This window comes from Zeugodacus cucurbitae, chromosome 2 (genome assembly GCF_028554725.1).
Source record: "Zeugodacus cucurbitae isolate PBARC_wt_2022May chromosome 2, idZeuCucr1.2, whole genome shotgun sequence".
NCBI lineage: Eukaryota > Metazoa > Arthropoda > Insecta > Diptera > Tephritidae > Zeugodacus > Zeugodacus cucurbitae.
In genome coordinates this window covers 71,135,981-71,155,000 of record NC_071667.1, presented here as the reverse complement: position 1 = coordinate 71,155,000, position 19,020 = coordinate 71,135,981, and the positions used below count along the sequence as shown (strand labels likewise).

The 19,020-nt window shown below is 34.6% G+C and overlaps 3 protein-coding genes across 8 annotated transcripts in view; 1 reads left to right on the top strand and 2 right to left on the bottom strand.

Moving 5' to 3' along the window:
* Nucleotides 1–7,541, top strand: part of LOC105209187 (uncharacterized) — a 45,593-nt gene extending 38,052 nt beyond the window's left edge. For 2 of the 6 annotated variants that reach the window (XM_054228995.1, XM_029038294.2), the window contains exons 2-7: nucleotides 5,337–5,691; nucleotides 5,811–5,898; nucleotides 5,981–6,443; nucleotides 6,510–6,646; nucleotides 6,715–6,810; nucleotides 6,883–7,541. In XM_054228995.1, coding sequence (XP_054084970.1) covers nucleotides 5,482–5,691; nucleotides 5,811–5,898; nucleotides 5,981–6,443; nucleotides 6,510–6,646; nucleotides 6,715–6,810; nucleotides 6,883–7,172 — 1,284 coding nt within the window. In that variant the 5' untranslated portion in view covers nucleotides 5,337–5,481 and the 3' untranslated portion in view covers nucleotides 7,173–7,541. Of the gene's footprint in view, nucleotides 1–1,144; nucleotides 1,295–5,336; nucleotides 5,692–5,810; nucleotides 5,899–5,980; nucleotides 6,444–6,509; nucleotides 6,647–6,714; nucleotides 6,811–6,882 lie in introns of those variants that run through there. The other 4 variants (XM_029038295.2, XM_029038293.2, XM_029038297.2 and 1 more) reach the window with 4 other exon arrangements.
* LOC105209188 (uncharacterized) overlaps nucleotides 1–12,215 on the bottom strand; it is a 62,343-nt gene extending 50,128 nt beyond the window's left edge. The window contains exon 1 of the mRNA XM_011179470.3: nucleotides 11,336–12,215. Within this exon, the coding sequence (XP_011177772.1) occupies nucleotides 11,336–11,405 (70 nt within the window). The 5' untranslated portion in view covers nucleotides 11,406–12,215. The remainder of the gene's footprint in view (nucleotides 1–11,335) is intronic.
* Nucleotides 11,497–12,897, bottom strand: LOC128922327 (dual specificity protein kinase shkD-like). Its single transcript, XM_054232409.1, has 4 exons — nucleotides 12,879–12,897; nucleotides 12,240–12,271; nucleotides 11,753–12,197; nucleotides 11,497–11,657 (listed from the first exon to the last, which is right to left on the bottom strand). The coding sequence occupies exons 1-4, from the start codon at nucleotides 12,895–12,897 to the stop codon at nucleotides 11,497–11,499; spliced, it is 657 nt and encodes a 218-aa protein (XP_054088384.1).
* Nucleotides 12,898–19,020: the final 6,123 nt, after the last annotated feature.

The window sequence follows — 19,020 nt, the reverse complement described above, 5'->3', positions numbered from 1 at the left end:
ATTTTCTTGCTTGCATTTTTTTAAATACAACAAAAAAAAATTCTTTGAACTCCTCACATTTTTTTAAAAGCGAAAGATACACTTATTCGCCCTTATCAATGCTGAGGTCACTCTTTCTTTGAACCGCAGTAACTGATTTTTGGCATGAGTTAAGCTTGTGTGGCACATATTGGTATTTCCAACTACGTCACTCATGCCAACACCTGAAGTATCGCACAATTCAACTTTCTGAATAATTTACAAAGAATTTCGAAGCAAAACAAATTCTAAAGGTACAATGAAGTTAGTCATTTCCTAATTAAAAAAATAAAACGTGTAAATATTTGCACAAGTGATGAATGAAAAATAATGTTTTTCCTTAATTTCCAACCACATTTTACTACTGTTGATTACTAATGAAACGTAAACGTCATCATTATTTTGAAATTGATTAAATACAAACAAGAGATAAGAGAAGCGCAGTTGAAAAAAATTATATTGACAAGCTCTAAGATAAGATATGAATATACATATGAATGAAGCAATTGCCTTTCGAGGCATGACATAGCAAAGCGGAAAAAAGGAAGGAAGTGCAGAAGCGTGCGCAAGCAAGCGCTCAAAAACAATGGAATTGCCCAAAAATTGAAAAAAATTTAACGCGAAATTGATAATAATACAAACATTTCCCAGAAATCCCTCGGAATTCTTTAAGTGAATATTCTTTGCTTTCAAGAATTATTATTACTCTTAGGTGGTCCAATTGTTGCGCGCCGAATAACAATTGATTATTTTTGATTGAAAGCTTTTTAATGTTTCTTCTTTTTGTTTTTCATTTCTTTTCTCATTCACCAACAATTTGTTTGCACTCAAAAATATTTTTTTTGAATAATGCGGCGTTCTCACGTTAACACTTCGGTACTTTGCTAGTCTTCCAGAAACCGAAACACAAATTTCGTTTAAACAATTAAAAAAAAAATTTAAAAATGCTGCCCAATGGGCTCAACTCGCGACTCGCGACTGCTGATAGTAAAAGTTGCACGAACTCTTTTCGCGCCAGCCAATCGTTTAGCATTCGCAATCTATCACTGTGTGCATATGTATTGTATGTATGTACATTACTTGAGAGCATAGCAGCTGTGTAAGGTTCTCGAATAGTATCGGCTACGCTTAAGATCGCTTAATAAATAAGTATATAAACTCTTGCAACAATGCTCAATTCTTCAGTTGACTTATAAACGACTGCACGTGCATAGCAGACCTCCAAGTCGCATTTTGAGTTGAATTTAATTCATAATTACAGTAATATACTGAAAGTGTAAGTGACGAGTGATACGAAACATTAATAGAAGAATAACATAAAAAAAAAAAACAATTTTTGTTTACTTTATGTGCTGGCGCTTTCAGCGCGAATAAGCACAGACAGATCAAAGAGCAACAAATTGCTGTGAAGTAAACCACCGATCGTATGCAAAAACGTTGAAATCAATTGAAAATGTAAACAGAAATTATTCGAAAATTTTGTGAATAACGGTAGTGCAGTGTAACTGTGGGAAATTTATTTTTTTCAAAATATTTACTAAGCAGTTGTGGGAAATGTTAAAATTTTTTAGATTCATAAAAGATATAAAAATGTTGTTTTAAAAAATATTAAAAATTAATTAAACTAAATTAAAAAATCCATATGAGTTAAAAAATTTTAAATATATTCCAAGTTTTAATTTAAAAATAAAAATTATTAAAATTCAAGGAAACTTTCTCCTAAAAACCAGATAAAATAATATAAAATAAAATAAAAAATAAAATAAAATAAAATTAAATTAAATTAAAATAAAATAAAATAAAATAAAATAAAATAAAATAAAATAAAATAAAATAAAATAAAATAAAATAAAATAAAATAAAATAAAATAAAATAAAATAAAATAAAATAAAATAAAATAAAATAAAATAAAATAAAATAAAATAAAATAAAATAAAATTAAAATAAAATAAAATAAAATAAAAAAAAAAATAAAATAAAATAAAATAAAATAAAATAAAAAAATAATTTATAAATATTATTAAATAATAAAAAAGTAAACCAAAATATTATATGTTGAAAAAAATTATTCGTTAAGAAACAAATATAAAAATTGAGTGAACCAAAACCTATGCTCGAAATGTTAATATTTTAAAAATATTATTTCATGTATATAGAATTAATTGTGGATTTTTTGGTGAAGTAAATGAATTATTCAGATATTTTAAAAGTATTTTCATATCTTTTTAATTAAAAAAATGCAAAAAAACATTGTGGCATTTATTTCGCAATTTGAAACAGAACCGGGCTGCTGCAGAAATGAAATGAACATGTCAGAATTTTCCTTAGCAGCGTCAACATTCTGATGAATTTCAGCTGTTTTTGATAAAATTAGCAAATCACGAGTACCAATTGCTGACTAAAGTAAAGTGCAAAAAAAAAAAAATAATAAAAGATCTAAAGGCAAATCATGCTCTTGCAGTGGCAAATATATACAAATAATTTTATATGAAAATATAGAACTGTGTTTCAGGAACACTACTTCTATATTGCTATACAACATGACAAAAGGTTGCAGTAATATTTCGGATATCTAAATAACTTCTTGAGTGTAGAACCCTCCCCAATTTAGAATGAGTAAACAGTTTCCCTCTAACCTATAACTAAGTAAAAAGGAAGATTTTCAAATAACACAAAAGTTTTTATTTCGAATAACTTCTCAATCAACGTTTTTTTTTTGTAACAATTCAAGCGTTGATAATTCAAATTTACTTCATCAAATAAATTTGCGGCAACAGCTGACAAGTTGTGTTGATAAATTTTCTCTTCGCTTTGACTAAAATGCGTTATGTTAAACAACAACACCAACAAACATTGAACTGAAATAAATGCCAAACATCGGCACGTTTCAACCCGCAACATTTCAAATTTCGCGCCGGCATTTCGTAAAGTAAAAGTACCGTTACCAAAGCCAAGCCAAAATATGCAATTGAAACTTTTGCCATACGCAACGGTATATCTAGCGGCAGTTGCGGCTAAATTAAAAAGTTAACCAAACAAATCCACTGACAAGATGAGCAAAAGCCGCGCACTTGTTGTGGTTAGGTGCACTGTAAATTTCAACCAAACAACAACTAGCATGGCAAAATAACGACTGTTTTTACAAAAATAAAAATTAAGTAGTTTTGAATTGATCAAAGCAATGGGAGTGGAAATAAAATAAATAATAAATAACGTGAGCGGCTTAAGATAGATTATAGTATAAATATAATTATTTAAAAAAATCGCAAAAATGCTCAAGCTGCAAGTGTTCAAGGCCCCGTATTAACTCATCAAGTCTAAGCTGTAGGCCGACCCTGTATGCATACAGCGTTTGTGCAAGTTTAATGAAATTCTGCAACTAACTAACCAAGCAACCCCAAGAACTAAGACGTAACCGGCACCACCGCAAACGCAACGCAAGCCGAGAATAGCACAAGCAAATTAACTTGCAAATATCTACTTTACTGCTTTCTCATTTGTTGTTTTTATAATTTATTTTGCGCTTTTGCATTTTCTGCGTTGTTTTTTTTTTGTTTTTTTTTTTTTTTGTTTTTATAACTGTTTGCCATTTGTATGGCGGTCATTATTTATGCGGTTCTTGCGGAAGCGCAATTGTTCAGCTGGCACTATCATTGCATTCTTCATATCTAATGCGCGTGCACAGCCACAGCCACAATGATGATGAGTATATTACGTTATTGCTTATATGTGTGTATTGAGGTGTAATGCAATTCCTAATGCAATGTTATTTTCAAGTTATAAATAGTTGAGTTAATACATTTGCAATTTGCATATGGAAAGAGTTAGGCTTACTCCATCGGTTGATGAAAGCTTTAGAGAGAAAAACAATATATATCTAACAAGTTAGATCGTATTTCATTACTCATTATCGGCTTTACCAACTAATAGTAGTAGAGTCTTCCAATATGCATGTTATTACAGTGGAAACTTAAACTGTGTTCCAAGTGATATTATAAAGTAGTAGAGTTATTTTAAAGAACTACTATAATGGAAACGAAATCGATCTTGTCAAATAACTGTTATGTGGAATATATCCGATATAGCAGACTCCGTACGAGATTTATTTTGATATCTGGAATATTCCCTTAGATTGTTTTCTATTAGTTCCAAAAACGGTCTAACATTTGGGTATATACTATCAAAGTTACGCGTCTTAAAAATAAATTCTAGTGAATATTTTGAAAAAAAATATTTTTATATAAGTGAAGGAAGGAAGTTATATGGAAAGTAGTCATGGTTGTGAATCGATATCACCCATTTTCCACACTTGTTATCAGGATGTCTAGAAAATATTATATAACGAATTTCATTGTAATCGGTCGAGTAGCTCTTGAGATCTGGTTTTTGACCTATAAGTGGGCGATGGCACGCCCATTCTCCATTTTGTAAAAAACTCTGAATGTAGCTTCTTTCTGCCATTTCTTCTGTAAAATTTACTGTTTCTGACGTTTTTCGTTAGTAAGTTAACGCACTTTTAGTTATTTTCAACCTTAGCTTTGTATGGGAGGTGGGCGTGGTTAATATCCGATTTTAACTGTTTTCATGACAAGTGATGGGGTCTGCAAGGGAAACGACTGCAGAAAGTTTCGTTTCTATAGCTTTACTGGTTTGCGAGATATATACAAATAACAGATTTTGGGGGCGAGGCGACGCCCATTTTCCCAAAAAAATTACATGCAAATATTCCCCTTACTAGTGCGATCCTTTATTCAATACTTTTATAACTTTGCTTATGGCTTAGTTATGACACTTTATAGGTTTTTGGTTTTCGCCATTTTTTGGGCGTGGCAATGGTCCGATTTTGCCCATTTTCAATACAAGCCTTCTCAGGGTGCCAAGGAAAAGATATCTTAATTTTTACTCAAGTTATCCGTTTCAACTCGTCTCGTCATCCTGATCATTTTGATATATATAACCCTATATCTAACTAGTTTAGTTGTATGACTTACAAACAACCGTTATATAAGCAAAACTATTATACTCTCTTAGCAATCTTTGTTGCGAGAGTATAAAAATAAAATTTATGTGCTCCATGACGTATGAGTAACATGCCATCAAAATGTTACGTATACGCCAAGGGTAGACAGGCAAGCAAATACTATGCCATTCTTCACACAAATGCCGACATGAAAACAGCTTAAATTGAATGGACAACGCATAACGAGTTTTATCTACATATTTCTTTGACATTTTTTATGCACGCAGAATTTTATTAAAATATATTTGTTTTGTTTGGCGCAATCTAATAATTTTATCTCAACACATTTCATTACAGTGGCAGCTGCAAAGTAAAATAAAAAATACAAATAAAAATAAAACTTTTTGTACTTTACACACCTGCGCGTGCACACTTCCGTTTGGCGACAAACACGACTTTGAAATACACAGATAAATTGCAGTGCACATACACAACTACAGTGATGACCTGGTTTAGTGGCGTAACTGCGTCGTATGACAGCAACTTCCGGTGTAAACGGAAGTTACACGGCTATTTGTTTTTGGCATGCGCTTTACTGCTGATTGCGGTGCCGGCGAACGCACGTCCCAAGGAGACAGGCGATGTTATCATACCTTTGGACGATGCTGGGTTGGCGTTGAGCGAAGAGTATGGCGATGTGGATAATATTGAGGTGGGTGACTCATATGCATATATGAAAGGCATTAGCATGCCTGTATATATATTATATTATATAATAATTTCGTACAATTAATTGTCATTTAAACTGTATTTGATTGCTTGTACTTTCAGTTCCACCAGGCGAAAATCGTCGATGGCGTACTGCAGGAAGAACACCCAGTTATAATGTATAAAGAGGATTTCGTGAGCGAAGATTTCGGTAAATTCTACTTCTTGATTAAAAAAAAAGTGAGTTATATTAATTCGTTCTAATTTGCTTCACTCTCAACCAACACAAACAGTGCCGAAAAAGAACAACACTCACCGCTTGCGCAAACACAAAGATCCCGCACATCGTCGTCGCCGCATCAACGATCAGTCAAACTCCAACTCTGAACAGTATCATCCCTTGCAGCCGGAGAAAATCTATTTCGATATCCTGTCCTCAGCACCGATTGTCACCTCCGATGAGTCAAAGTCCGCCAATGCGAAGACACATGTGGAAGTCATTTCGCTAGCCGATGCCGACGCTAAGTTGGTGGATGGTGAAGATGACGCAAAGCGCGTGCTCAGCAAGCGCCCGAAGAAATTCCAGCATCGTCGTCAACGTCGCGATGCGGACCGCATTTGGCATATGGAGCATATTGTGCAGAAACGTCATCAAAATCCTTATTATCGCACATCGAACTCAAATGCCATCCGCGCCCACCCACAAGTGTCCAACCACTATTTACCGAGTTACGAAACGGCGAAGCGTTATCAAAAGTAAGTCGTATGCACTGAGCAGAGAGAAAAGTTCCGCTCAATAATATTGTTGTTTTCTTCAACTAGATATCCGATTGCTGGCGAATACTACAACGGTCTTGGTAATAGCGTACCCCAACGAAAAATTACCGTTGTATCGCGATTCGGCGGTGAAGAAAATACTGATCGTGTCATTTGGCGTGATTACACACCGACTAGAAATCGTAAGTGCTACTTGTTATAAGCAATAACAATAAGAATAACAATAATACTTGTAATTGAAAATTTGCAGCAAATCAACGCTTGAATATCACAGTCGGCACACCCAGACCGCTTTTTGGCGCGCGTCGCCCTCCCACCCCCACCGAAGCACCGCTCTCAGCTGTACGTAAGTATCCAATTGAAAATTGTCGATATTTATGCTGACATTAACATTTTCTGTTTTTGACAACAAAAAAAGCAGCCCCAAGAGACCAGGGAGCAGCTTCGTTTGATTCAAGACCTATTTCTGATCCCGTCGTAACGGAAGCGCCCATCTTTAAAGTGCCCACACCGCCAACACCCACATCGGCTCCCGCCTCCACCGCCTGTGTGTGGGCTATAGCCAGCTGCTGCGCGCCCAACGATTCCGCGGTGCGTTATGGCTGCTTCCAACGCTATGGTTGTAATTTGGTCTTTTGGAATTTGAATCCTTGTGCGGACAATATACGCGACAATGTCATCGACTTTCTGAGTAAACAATACGATTAGAACGAAACATCGTCGAACATATTGCAGTTACTAGTATTTAAAGTTGTCACAAAGCATTTATTAACCATAGCCTAGTTTGTAAGTTTAAGTTATTGTGCGCTGTTTTTATGTTTTTTATTTTTTTTTCATTTTTATTTTTTATAATTTAATTCTAATTTTACCGTTTTTACTGATGCTATATTTTTTTATAAAAAAAAAGAGATTTTATTTAAAATTGCTAACGGTTTTTTATATGTTAATTTATGCAATTACATAAACTTTAAGTTAGTGTATAATTGTTTTTGCTTGAATATATGCTGTTCAATTAAGAAGCAATAAATAGAAAACAAAATAAAAAATATATACTTTATTTGAGTGCCTCAAAAAGAATTAAGAATTTTTATTTGTAAAAGGTGAAAATATCATCATAGCGCATTGTGCCAAATTATAATGCCTTTGAGTAGGAAGTGTAACCTACACGACGAGAGAGAGAGAGAGATAGAGAAAGAGAAAAATACCTGAATCTACGTTGTATTTCGATGCCTTCATCAGTTTTTTTGCAAAGGAAATATTGTATCTCATAAAGGGTATAAATTAGTACAGGTTTCTTACCCAAGTGTGGTGAGTATCTACAATATTACCACATTATACAACAGTGTTTTAATAGTGAATTCGGACGATAACCACACCTATCTCTCTTTTATTACTATTTCAGGCTGTAATATTGAATGAGTTGAACTTCAGAAATTCACCACAGATATGTAGCTGTACACCACAAGTACTGAAAATTAGTCCCCAGTTCATTTTTCCACATTATACTACAGTGTTTTAATAGTTAAGTCGGCCGATAACCACTCCTACCTCTCTTTGATTGCTATAATATTGAATGAGTTGAGTTTCAGAAATTCACCACATATATGTAACTATATTCTACAAATGTGTCCCCAGTTCATTTTGAAATCACTACGTATCAAAAATGCATAAAATCACTCCCTAGTACACATATAACTGATAAGGAGTTCTATTTGGTTTTATGTCGAACGATATACAGAGAACGGTTAGTAAAAGTGTGGTAAGAAATTTCATCTAGTACAGCCGTTTGAGTCGGCTGAGGTCTACCAAATAGCATACAATTGAAATATTCGCTTTCTTTGCTTTTTAAGAGAGGAGGTATGTTTCTGACGACGTCAAATTAAAAAAGAAAAATATTATAAAATTACCGAAATCCTTTACAGCAACCCTTTTTTTGAAATGATATTCGTCAATCAGTTCACGAAGAATGCCATAAAATTAAAGAGATCATTGACCCTCACTGTCGATAGTCATTATCTTAAAAAACATATTTATTTGTACAAAAGACCCACTTATTACGTAAGATATACCGCCTTCAGATACATATGTTTATACGTACATATATACTTATCAGAACTTATAGATAAGCGCATATACTTTATGCTTGCGCTCGAAATACTCATTGTATAACAGCATTATTATCGGTCAAATTGATATACCCCTCATTTCCTACAGCATAGCCATCAGTCTTGCCGAACCGCGCTACGCATATTACATATATACATATATTATTACTGAACATCAATGAGCTTATCTATCATTTGTCCATATTAAACTGCTTTTAACCGACTCTTAATACTGGTTTAGGGACAGTTTACGCAACCGCGTGCCGTTTCACCACCCATTTGATTACGCTTCGGGCGCAGAAAACTCATTAGTTTGGTGTTAGGTTAGCCTAAGCGAGACTGGCTCAGGCTGCATCAATTAAGCGTTGGTCACGCTGTCAATTAAGTACACCTGCAGTGTTGTTGCAATAGAAAATACCTAATCCGATAGTTGACTTAGTGTGACGTTAGTGGATATTGTGTTAGTAGGGTTGGTTGTTTTGTGTTTTGAGAATGCAGAATTTTTATGAATAAACTAATATTCCCCACTTAGTGTGTAAGTATTGTTAAACACTGTCGTTGAATCGATTCAATCACCTAGAATTTATTGGCTTGGTTTCAGCGTAAAAGTGAAAGTTAAACCGAATCAGTTGAGTTTACTTTCATTCATTGTTAATAGATCTGACAACACGCTTATTACACAAGGAATGGTTATTTTCTCAGTAGAAATTTCTATTGTATTTCTATTATATTTTAGTATTTATCTAGAATTCTGCTTAAATTCAGTGGAATTCGTAAGACGAGCCCATTAAGAAGTCTTTGACTCATTAGAAAACATTTACAATGTAAATAATTCATTTCGTAATTTAGAAAGACCCTATGATAAAGAACTGCTCTATGCACTACTGTGTAGTGAGTAACTGAGTAATATGATAAGTATTCTTTCCCATCATGAGTCAGCACAAAGTTTCATTCATCTCTTGACGTAACTAGGAAGTAGTTATTATTAGTACTTGTTGTTGGTGTGTGATAAATAATTACTATCTGCTATAAAAAAACCACTAAATGTTTTTTTTATTCACTGAGTAAATATTTATCGCTTCATGTAAATATAGCAGATGTTTGGTTGAAATTATGTAAAGAAACCAGCTTTTCCAAGAAATGAATAAAGTTCTATTTTAAGTTATCAATCATAAGGTATCATAAATTATTGTTTAGGTCGTATTAGGAATATATGAGTAAGTTTTTGTTTAGATGAGGAAATGTTGCTGAAGTTATGGGTGCTTATGAGTGGTTGTCTAGGTCATGTATGAAAAAATTTAGTAATTCCTTGTTTATATGAGAGCCAACTTTCTAACTTTGAGCGAGCTTGAAGGGCTCCACTTAATCTGCATATAAAAAATTAAGTAGCTGAAATGAGTTGTGAATATTTTCGAATACAATGAGATAAAGTTCTTAAATTTGAAGGATATTATTCATGTTAATTGAAGGTAAATAAGATCATCTTCTAATTTATAGTTTTTCTCTATATGATTAGTTGTCATATGCTTGAGTGAGACTGTGACAGTGATTTAACCGCAATGATAAGAGATTCCATCGGAGTACACGATCCTTAGAGGCCTATCCATCTATACTAGCGAAAGGAGAGGTGACAAGGTTATTACCCGCTAGTAAGACCCTGTTCTGTTGGACGGATTCTTTAAAATTTGTCCGCCATATTGGTCCGCCATTTTGAATTTTGGAAAAGTAAATTCGTAATTGGATACCTCGATTTTGAATTTTGAGAAATCGACACCGGACTCGTAATTAGCGACCTTGAAAACCCCCGAATAGTGAGTTTCAAGCGAATCCGATGAATTTTTACAAAAGCTGCTCTATTGGTTTTTAGGGATTATATCAGAATCCTCATCATCTCAGCGACCCCAAACTAATTAGGTACAGTAAGACCCTCAGGTCAGAAACAATTTTTTATGTGACTGTGTAATCTATGCGATGTTATGAAGAAACACTTTTTCACTATACATATATTCGGAAGATTCTCAGTATATTGGTTTTTTGGGGTAATGTCAAACCCCTCTTCTGATGATGTTAAATTGACTTTGGATTCAGCGACCACAAAACCAATAAATACTGTAAGACCTTTAACATTTTTTTCAGTGTGGCTGTGTCTATGCTATTTTTGGACGAGCTCCCTTTTTTATTACATATTCGGAAGATTCTCATCAGAAGCTATTAGAGGTTTTCGTTTTCAACCACGCTCGAAGACACTGAATTACTATAGTTCATCATTATATTTAACCTTTTTGTTCATCTCAAGTGAAGATGTATCTCTGTTCGGGTGTAGCAGAGGCTTGTAGGGAATAAGTGAGTGCTTTGCTGACTACTTTTCACTCAAATTGAAAATAGTTTTTTTTGTAGATTTCAAAGCTGACAATATTGATTTATTTATCCATATTTTTATTGTAAAAATCTTTTTGTAAATAAAAACTTTTTCGAGGGATATTTATAGTTATAGATTCATAGTGGCCAACAGAAAAATAATCAGACTGCAAACAAGTGCCTCTACTCTCCCAATTCCTGCTTACTGTTTAATATACTCATACACCAGCACTCTCCTGCAACTAAGTACATATGTGCACTGTAATAAACTCATTTCGAATGAATGCACTCGGTTACCTGTTGCCCGCATATGGCAGCAACCACACAAACACATTCCGTCATTACACTATTTTCCCAATTTGCATACCAACACAAAGCATATATTTACAGTTATTTTTGCAGACTTACCGCTACCACCATCGTAGGATTTTATGGTGGAACCGCTGGTGTTGGAACGCTTAATCTCGCGTCGACCCATTTTGTTTGCTGGTGGCGTGGCTAAAACGACTTCTACACTCCCTTCGTTGAGGAGTGGCGGCGGACTGAGTTGTTGCTCTTCGGCTTCGCTGCTAAAGTCGGCGTCGAAATCGGCACGCGTTTGCTTTGCGTGGTGTTGGTGGTTGTGGTAGCGTGACTGTTCTTGTGCTATTTGCTGTTGCGGCTGTTGATGTGTGTTGGCTTTGTTGGAATGGTGATGCTGATGCTGATGGTGCGCGTGTTGGTGTTGATGCTGGTGTAAATGCGGTTGGTAATAGTGTGAGTGATGTTGTGGTTGATGGTAGAAATTTTTGGGTGAATTTGTGGCGGATGTGAGTGCAGGGGTGCTTGTGGTGGATGCTGCTAAAGCTACGGCTGTTGTTGTCGCCAGCGATGGTGTTGAACCGGTGGCTAGTAGCGTGAGATTTGGTGGGAATTCAAAATATTTCACCTGCAATGGATTGCCTGGTGAATTGCCCCTGCCTGTTGCTGTTGGTGTGCCTAGCGCGTCTGTTGAATGTGTTGTTGTTGTTGTACTGCCACCTTTCGTTCGGTTGTGTTGGTTGGTGTGATTGTTGTGTGTGGCTGCGCCTACTTGGCCGTGATGGCTACTGGTGGTTGTTGCTGTGCTGTTTGTGTTACTGTTATTGTAGTTGTAGTTGTTACTGGTGCTGGTGTTGGTGCAGTGGCTGCCGGCGCTGTGCGGTGTGGGTGGTGGGGGTGGACAAGCGTTGATGCTACCGCTGCTGCTGCTGGTAAATGATGGCTTGCGCAGTGATAACGGTCTCAACCCCTTAGCAGGGTAAAGCGGGTACTATCGGCCAGCAATACGAACCCAATCGCGATGGTCACTGTTATACCAGACGCCTGTAAAATGCAAAATGTGGAAAAAAGAACAAAAACACCAAAATGGTAATTAGAATGTAGTTCATCTGCTATTTCGTTGTTGTTAATTATGCTTTAATTGGATTCGTTCTGATGGACGCGATTTACAAGTATATGTTAGCCACCAAAGTTTAGAACAAAAAAGTGGTGTGGATTTATTTGGAAGTTGATTCGATTAGATTTCCAATAAATTATTGGGATCTTCCGAAAAAAAAAATATATATCTAAGACACTCTGAACCCTGTTTAAATATTGGTGTTTGGTAAGTCGCTTAATATCAAAGGGCTTCAAAAAAGTAAGAAGAACAGCCTTTCATAGTCAGTATCACTACCTAAGAACACCCTGTATTTAGTCAGACCCAACTACTTCCACTAAACATCCACTAACACTGAATTTATATATTGCCGAAAACATGTAATAATCGCCTAGTTTAACACACATCCGTATCGATAAATTTTATTAGCATAACATTAGGCGCCTATCAAATATAATTAACGATTTTCGACATGGTCATATTTGCACAACACAAATCCATTAAAATATCCAAACATTATACCGTTATATTATAGTTTATTTCAATATAAATTACCATCAACAAGTGCTTTCATGGTTGGCAAAATTTATTTCGAATTTTCAATGTTGCTTAGCTATCATTTTGCGGCAACACACAAGTAGCTTGGAGTGTTATTAATTACGGTGAATAAATATGTTGATTTTATGTGGTAAAATTATTCAAAATGAAAATGTAATAAATATAAGCACCTGTGTTGTTAGAAAAATTCACAAAAATCGGCGTAAAACTCGGTGGAATTTATTATGGATTTAGTCTAGCGAGGAGACGTTTTATTAGACTCTTTATCGCTTTTTCTTAATTCTTTATTTTACAGTGGAACTTCTCTAACTCGAATCACCATAATCCACAAAAAAACTTCGAGTTAGAAAGATTCGATTATATTATAGAATTTTCATTAAAACATACAATTGTTTAAAAAGCTGGAAAATATAGATTTATACGCTGTTTTAACGCATAACGTTTTATTTAAATACGTTCAAATATGTATTCTGTAATTGTTTGGTGAAGTTTGCTTTTTTTGGCTCTTGGCGTCTGTATCCCATGTCTTGGTTACATGATTTATGCAATCCATAAGTGTAATATAATATTTATACTCTCGCAACAAAGTTGCTACGAGAGTATTATAGTTTTGTCCACATAACGGTTGGTTGTAAGTCCTAAAACTAAACGAGTTAGATATAGGGTTATATATCAAAATGATCAGGGTGACGAGAAAAGTTCAAATCCGGATGTCTGTCCGTCTGTCCGTCCGTCCGTACAAGCTGTAACTTGAGTACAAATTGAGATATCTTGATGAAACTTGGAAGACGTATTTATTGGCACCATAAGAAGGTTAAGTTCGAAAAAGGGCGTAATCGGACCACTGCCACGCCCACAAAATGGCGAAAACCGAAAACACTTAAAGTGCCATAACTAAGCTGTAAATAAAGCTATAAAATTTGGTATGAAGGATCGCACTATGAAGGGGCACATGTGGATGTAATTTTTTTGGGGAAGTGGGCGTGGCCCCTCCCCCCAAGTTAGTAGGGGGGCCACGCCCATTTACTCGGATTGTAACCACGCCCACCTCCCATACAAAGGTTAGGTTGAAAATGACTAAAAGTGCGTTAACTCGCAAACGAGGAACGTCAGAAACACCAAATTTCACAAAAGAAATGATATATGGAAGCTGCACTCAGATTTTTTTACAAAATGGAAAATGGGCGAGGCAGGAACTCAGGAACTACTCGACCGATTTCAATGAAACTTGGTTTGTAATAGTTTATTTACATCCTAATGATATGTTGTGAAAATAGGCCAAATCGCTTTACAACCACGCCTACTTCTTATATACCAGAATTTTAAGACGATCTGAATCGTTTACTTTACAATATATAAAGTAAGAACAAGTAAAGATATCGATGCAGAACTTTGCACAAATACTACGTTTATAGTGTGGCAGCCCGATTTTAAAAATCACCGAAATCGAACCATAGGTTGTCAAGGCCCCATATATTGAACACGAGGACCTCGGTGCTTCTAACCTAATATTATGGTTTCCAACTTTCAATAGACTTTATACAATATATATGACGAATATGTGGGTCAAATTGTGTATTATATAATATAAATAAAGTTAAATAAATAAATTGCGAGAGTATAAAATGTTCGGTTACACCCGAACTTAGCCCTTCCTTACTTGTTTTATCTTATTTTATTTTATTTTATTTTATTTATACCTTTATTTTAACCTCTTTTTTGCGACCGAGAGCGGTTAATTTGACAAGCCAAGCCAAATAAAAGCATACAATACACACATCCACATACATACACACATACAAATGAATATACTACGACATTAGCTGCAGTCACTCAATCATTAATTCGTTCATCCGTTTCCTCAACGTTTTCCACTGAATTAATGGCAAGCCGTACATAAAAGTCATGATCTTTTTGCTACACTCCTAGAGAGCAGAGCACAACGACATTTACATTTCAATCGATTTCGAATTGAATTACCATCATATCACACCAGTCCAACACTACACACACACACACATACACTTCCAAGCCGAAAGTACATGCAACAAACAGAGGCAGACATGGATGTGGCTGGCTACAAAGGACATTAACAATGAAAGCGACAGATGAAGGATTAATGTATTGCACCGCGAGCGAACGAACAGCAGCCAAAAAAAAAAGAAGCGAAAAAACAGAAAAGCGATAAACAAAATGAAATAAATAGACACACAAATAAACTAATAATCCAAAAATAAAAAATAAAAAATAAAAAAGCGCTGGCTGCAAAGCGTACAGCGCTAGGATTTGCCAACCGAATGAAAAATGCTGGAAGGAAACAATTTTTCACCAGCGCTGTCGATTTCATTTTGCTTTATCAGTTTTACGCATTTTTTCTTCATTTCCTTGGCAATGGCTATGGCTTCGGTTGCTGCTGTTGCTGCCTTGCGGAATTAATAAATTCATTTGCATTGTTTAACCGGAAGGGATGGCACGCATACAGCACACAGTACAAAGGCCGCACCGAAATGCTGAATAAGGTACTCGTATACAGCGCAATTCGCCAAGCCGCAGGCCAACCGCCAGCAATGTCGAACGGATATTGAGTTCTTTATCAGCACAGCGCTCGGGCAATTGTCTAAGTGACCCAAAGAGAGCGACTTGTTGCCAAGAAAACACGCACACATATATGATGTGATTGCCGTTGCGTATGTGCTTATGTGTGTGTGTGTGTGTCATTGTGGCTGCAATCAGCCATAGCAACAATTGCTTGCTTACAATTTCGTATGTGTGTGTGTGTGTGTGCATTTTAATGTCTTTTCCGGTTAGTTTGTCTTTGGACCATCCGCTGTGTATTGCTTGAATGTCGGAGCTACAATTGCCTCGTACATTTGTTTACCTACACACGAGGGACGAACTGTCCAAACGGCTTTTGTTAGTTTTGTAGTGTAGCTCCATGCATGCTTTCACGATATTGCCTTTCTCTATGTATGTATGTATGTATGAGCTTTAACGCGACTTTTACTCTTTCCCTTTGCAATAACATCATATATATATATACACGGCTATGTAAATATATATACACATAAGTATAAATAAGCTCTAATACCTTCAAGCAACTTGCTACTTGCATTGCCATGACAACACAACACACACACACTCCCACACACTTGCAAATAATAATGCTCGATTCTTCTTAATCACACTCAACACACTGTTGCTGCTTAAGCAAACAAACACAAGCGCATTTGTTGTTGTTATTGCACACATATCTGCTACAATATCGAAACCGATTCAGCCACAGTTGTGCAAACAGCACTTCAATAGTGCCACACCTGTGCGGCGATGTACTCAATGCTTCGGTGTTGCATGAAAATTTCCGCAAATATTCAAATTTAAACGCCGGAGCGCCTGAAAGTAGGCAATCCTTACAATATAAACATAAATGTGTGCAACAACACTTACTTATTGGCAAATGGGTGTGTCACAGCTACATATATACATCTATATTACTCAACCATACAAGTTATTACAAGCGATTGAGTGTATTTGCTGTTATTGCGGATTATCAGCTTGTTGTTGCTGTTGTTGTAATAACTTACTCAAATAGCTTTTGTGGTAATGAAGTTCAATTTGCTTTTCAATTAAAGTTTGGCGCGCAGCAAAGTAGAAGTAAGAGCAAAAAAATTGGAAAAATATGTAACAACTTAACGGTTTGTATATTCAGCGCCATTAACCAGCACTCGCCTACTGCCTGGCTGGCGCAGCGCTCCAATATATTGATGGATGAAAGTTTGTATAATGAGTTAAGTTTGTTGTTGATTGATTGATGTGGCAGCATTCTGCTTGCGAAATGCAAATATGCTTGCACACAGTCACTTCGACAGGTGGGCATATTTAAATAGATCTTGAGTTGCAGTTTGGATAATGTGATCATTCATTTGGAATGTAATTGGCGAGGTAGTTTGAGAGTTTGAGTGCAGGAAAAAATATGATAGTACGCTTGAAGTGAAATATAAAATAAAAATAATTAAAAATTTGAAATTTTTTAATAAAACTAATTTGAAAATTATTGAATTAAAAAATTAAAAATAAATTTTTAAATTATTAAGTTCAATTTTTATAATAAAGTATAACATAAATTATTAAAATAATTTTAAACGTTTTAGAAAACGTGAAATTGTACACCTTGAATGTTGAGGAAATATACATATATTATTTTTATAGTTTCAGCACGTATATGAAGGAAGTGTTTTTAAAATTATTCAAAATAAATAAAATTATTTCCCGAAATATGTTTGTATGTATTCTTGTATGTATACTAGGCTTGAGTATTCGAGTTAAAGGTTTTTAGTCCATTGATATGATAACGTTGAAAATTGTTATTATAGAAAAAATAAATTTCTTGAATTTTTTTGCTATATTATTTAAATTATTCTTTAAAAAAATATATTTCAGAAAAAAATTGTTTTTGTTCACCCATTTTAGCTTAAGGGGTTAGGGGTAGTCAGGATTTTCAAATAATTAATTTTTTTGCTTTAAAAATATTTTCTGAAAATTTGTAGTTAATCTTATACTTTTCAAGTTATTCGACAAATAAGAAAGAGAACAGGCGAGTGTGAAATTTTAAATGCGTTTTTCTCAAAACTGGATTTTTTTTTAATTGGTGACAACTGTAACTCGAAAATCTGTCAGTAGATTTTAATGAAATTTCGCCGGACCGAAGCTTCAAAAATTTCGATTTTTAAAGCCCAATGATTTTTTTCCAAAATCTAGAAAAAAATTTCCAGAGGCCGCCATTTAAAAATAAAAAGGAAGAAAAAAAATTCGATCAGGCCCAGGATTATCTATTTACAAAACTAATTTTTCTTATCCGATTGATTTTAGATGAACAAGTACTTATGATTGTCCCCGAACGAGCCTTTTTTTTTAAACTGGGTCAACACAAACAACTACAGTGGAACTCTCTAACTCGAATCACAATAATCCCCAAAAAAACTTCGAGTTAGAGAGACTTCCGAGTTACAGAAGGTAGTTTGCATGAATTTTGACCTCTACTGCCAATTAAATAATTCGAGTTGTGGAGAACTTCGAGATATAGCAATTCGAGTTATGGAAGTTCCACTGTATAACTTTGGTAATTACAGTTTTTGTTTCATATTTTCGTGACTTCAAGTCAAAACATTATGTAATAATGCCCTATTTTTACTTTTGTAAAATAACATGATTTAATAGCAAAAAAAAATACTGAAAATTCTAATTTTTTCCATGTCTCTGACTACTCCTAACCCCTTAAGAAACCATAAAGTGTGTCTGTTTCATAAATATCACTACTATAGTAAATTAGTATTGCGGAAATTTCATCATATGTGGCAGCAGAGAGTTGTAAATTTATTTACAACTTCAATTCAATATTATTTTGAACAAAATTTTAGTAAGAAAGCATTCTTATGTTAAATAGAAGAGTCTATGCTATTGAAATGTTTCGCGGAAAGAGCTTTAATTTGAAGAAGTAGCTTCATTAAGCTAGATATAATACTATAATAGCGTTTTTAGACAGCCATATTAATTGATCAATAAAAATTGAGAAAAAAAAATGAGAAACCCATTTTTGCCTTTTACACTGCTGGCTACTCGATAACCGATCAGCTATTACACATTTTTGTTTTTGCTTTTCATAAGCAGTTGGTAAGTTTCATCAGTTGATTGCTATTTTTAGCAGCGACATCTCCGTAGCTTTTTTTATCAAAAAAGTCAGCCAATCGCAGACAAAGAAAGTCAAGTCGATTAAAATTCAATTAAAAATTAATGTAGATTTTTATTTTGTATGGTAAATCGATCTTAATTAGCGTTTTAATCGAGCAGAAACCGGTTAATTGATCAATTAGCTCCTGTGTAAAAATGCTATAACATACAAACAATTTATATATATGTACATATCTAACCTTTAAAATAAGCAAAAGTTTGATTTTAAGCCTGCTTAAGTTCAACTGTTATGCAGGAGTTGGCCAAAGCAAATATTACTCATACGACCTGTTGATCCCTGAATCAACGAAAAATAGCTTAGTTGTTGAAATTTACATGTAGATATGCAATATAAGCATATAAAGAATATAAAATTTAATTTCTATGTTAAATTTTCTTTATTTACTGTAATTTA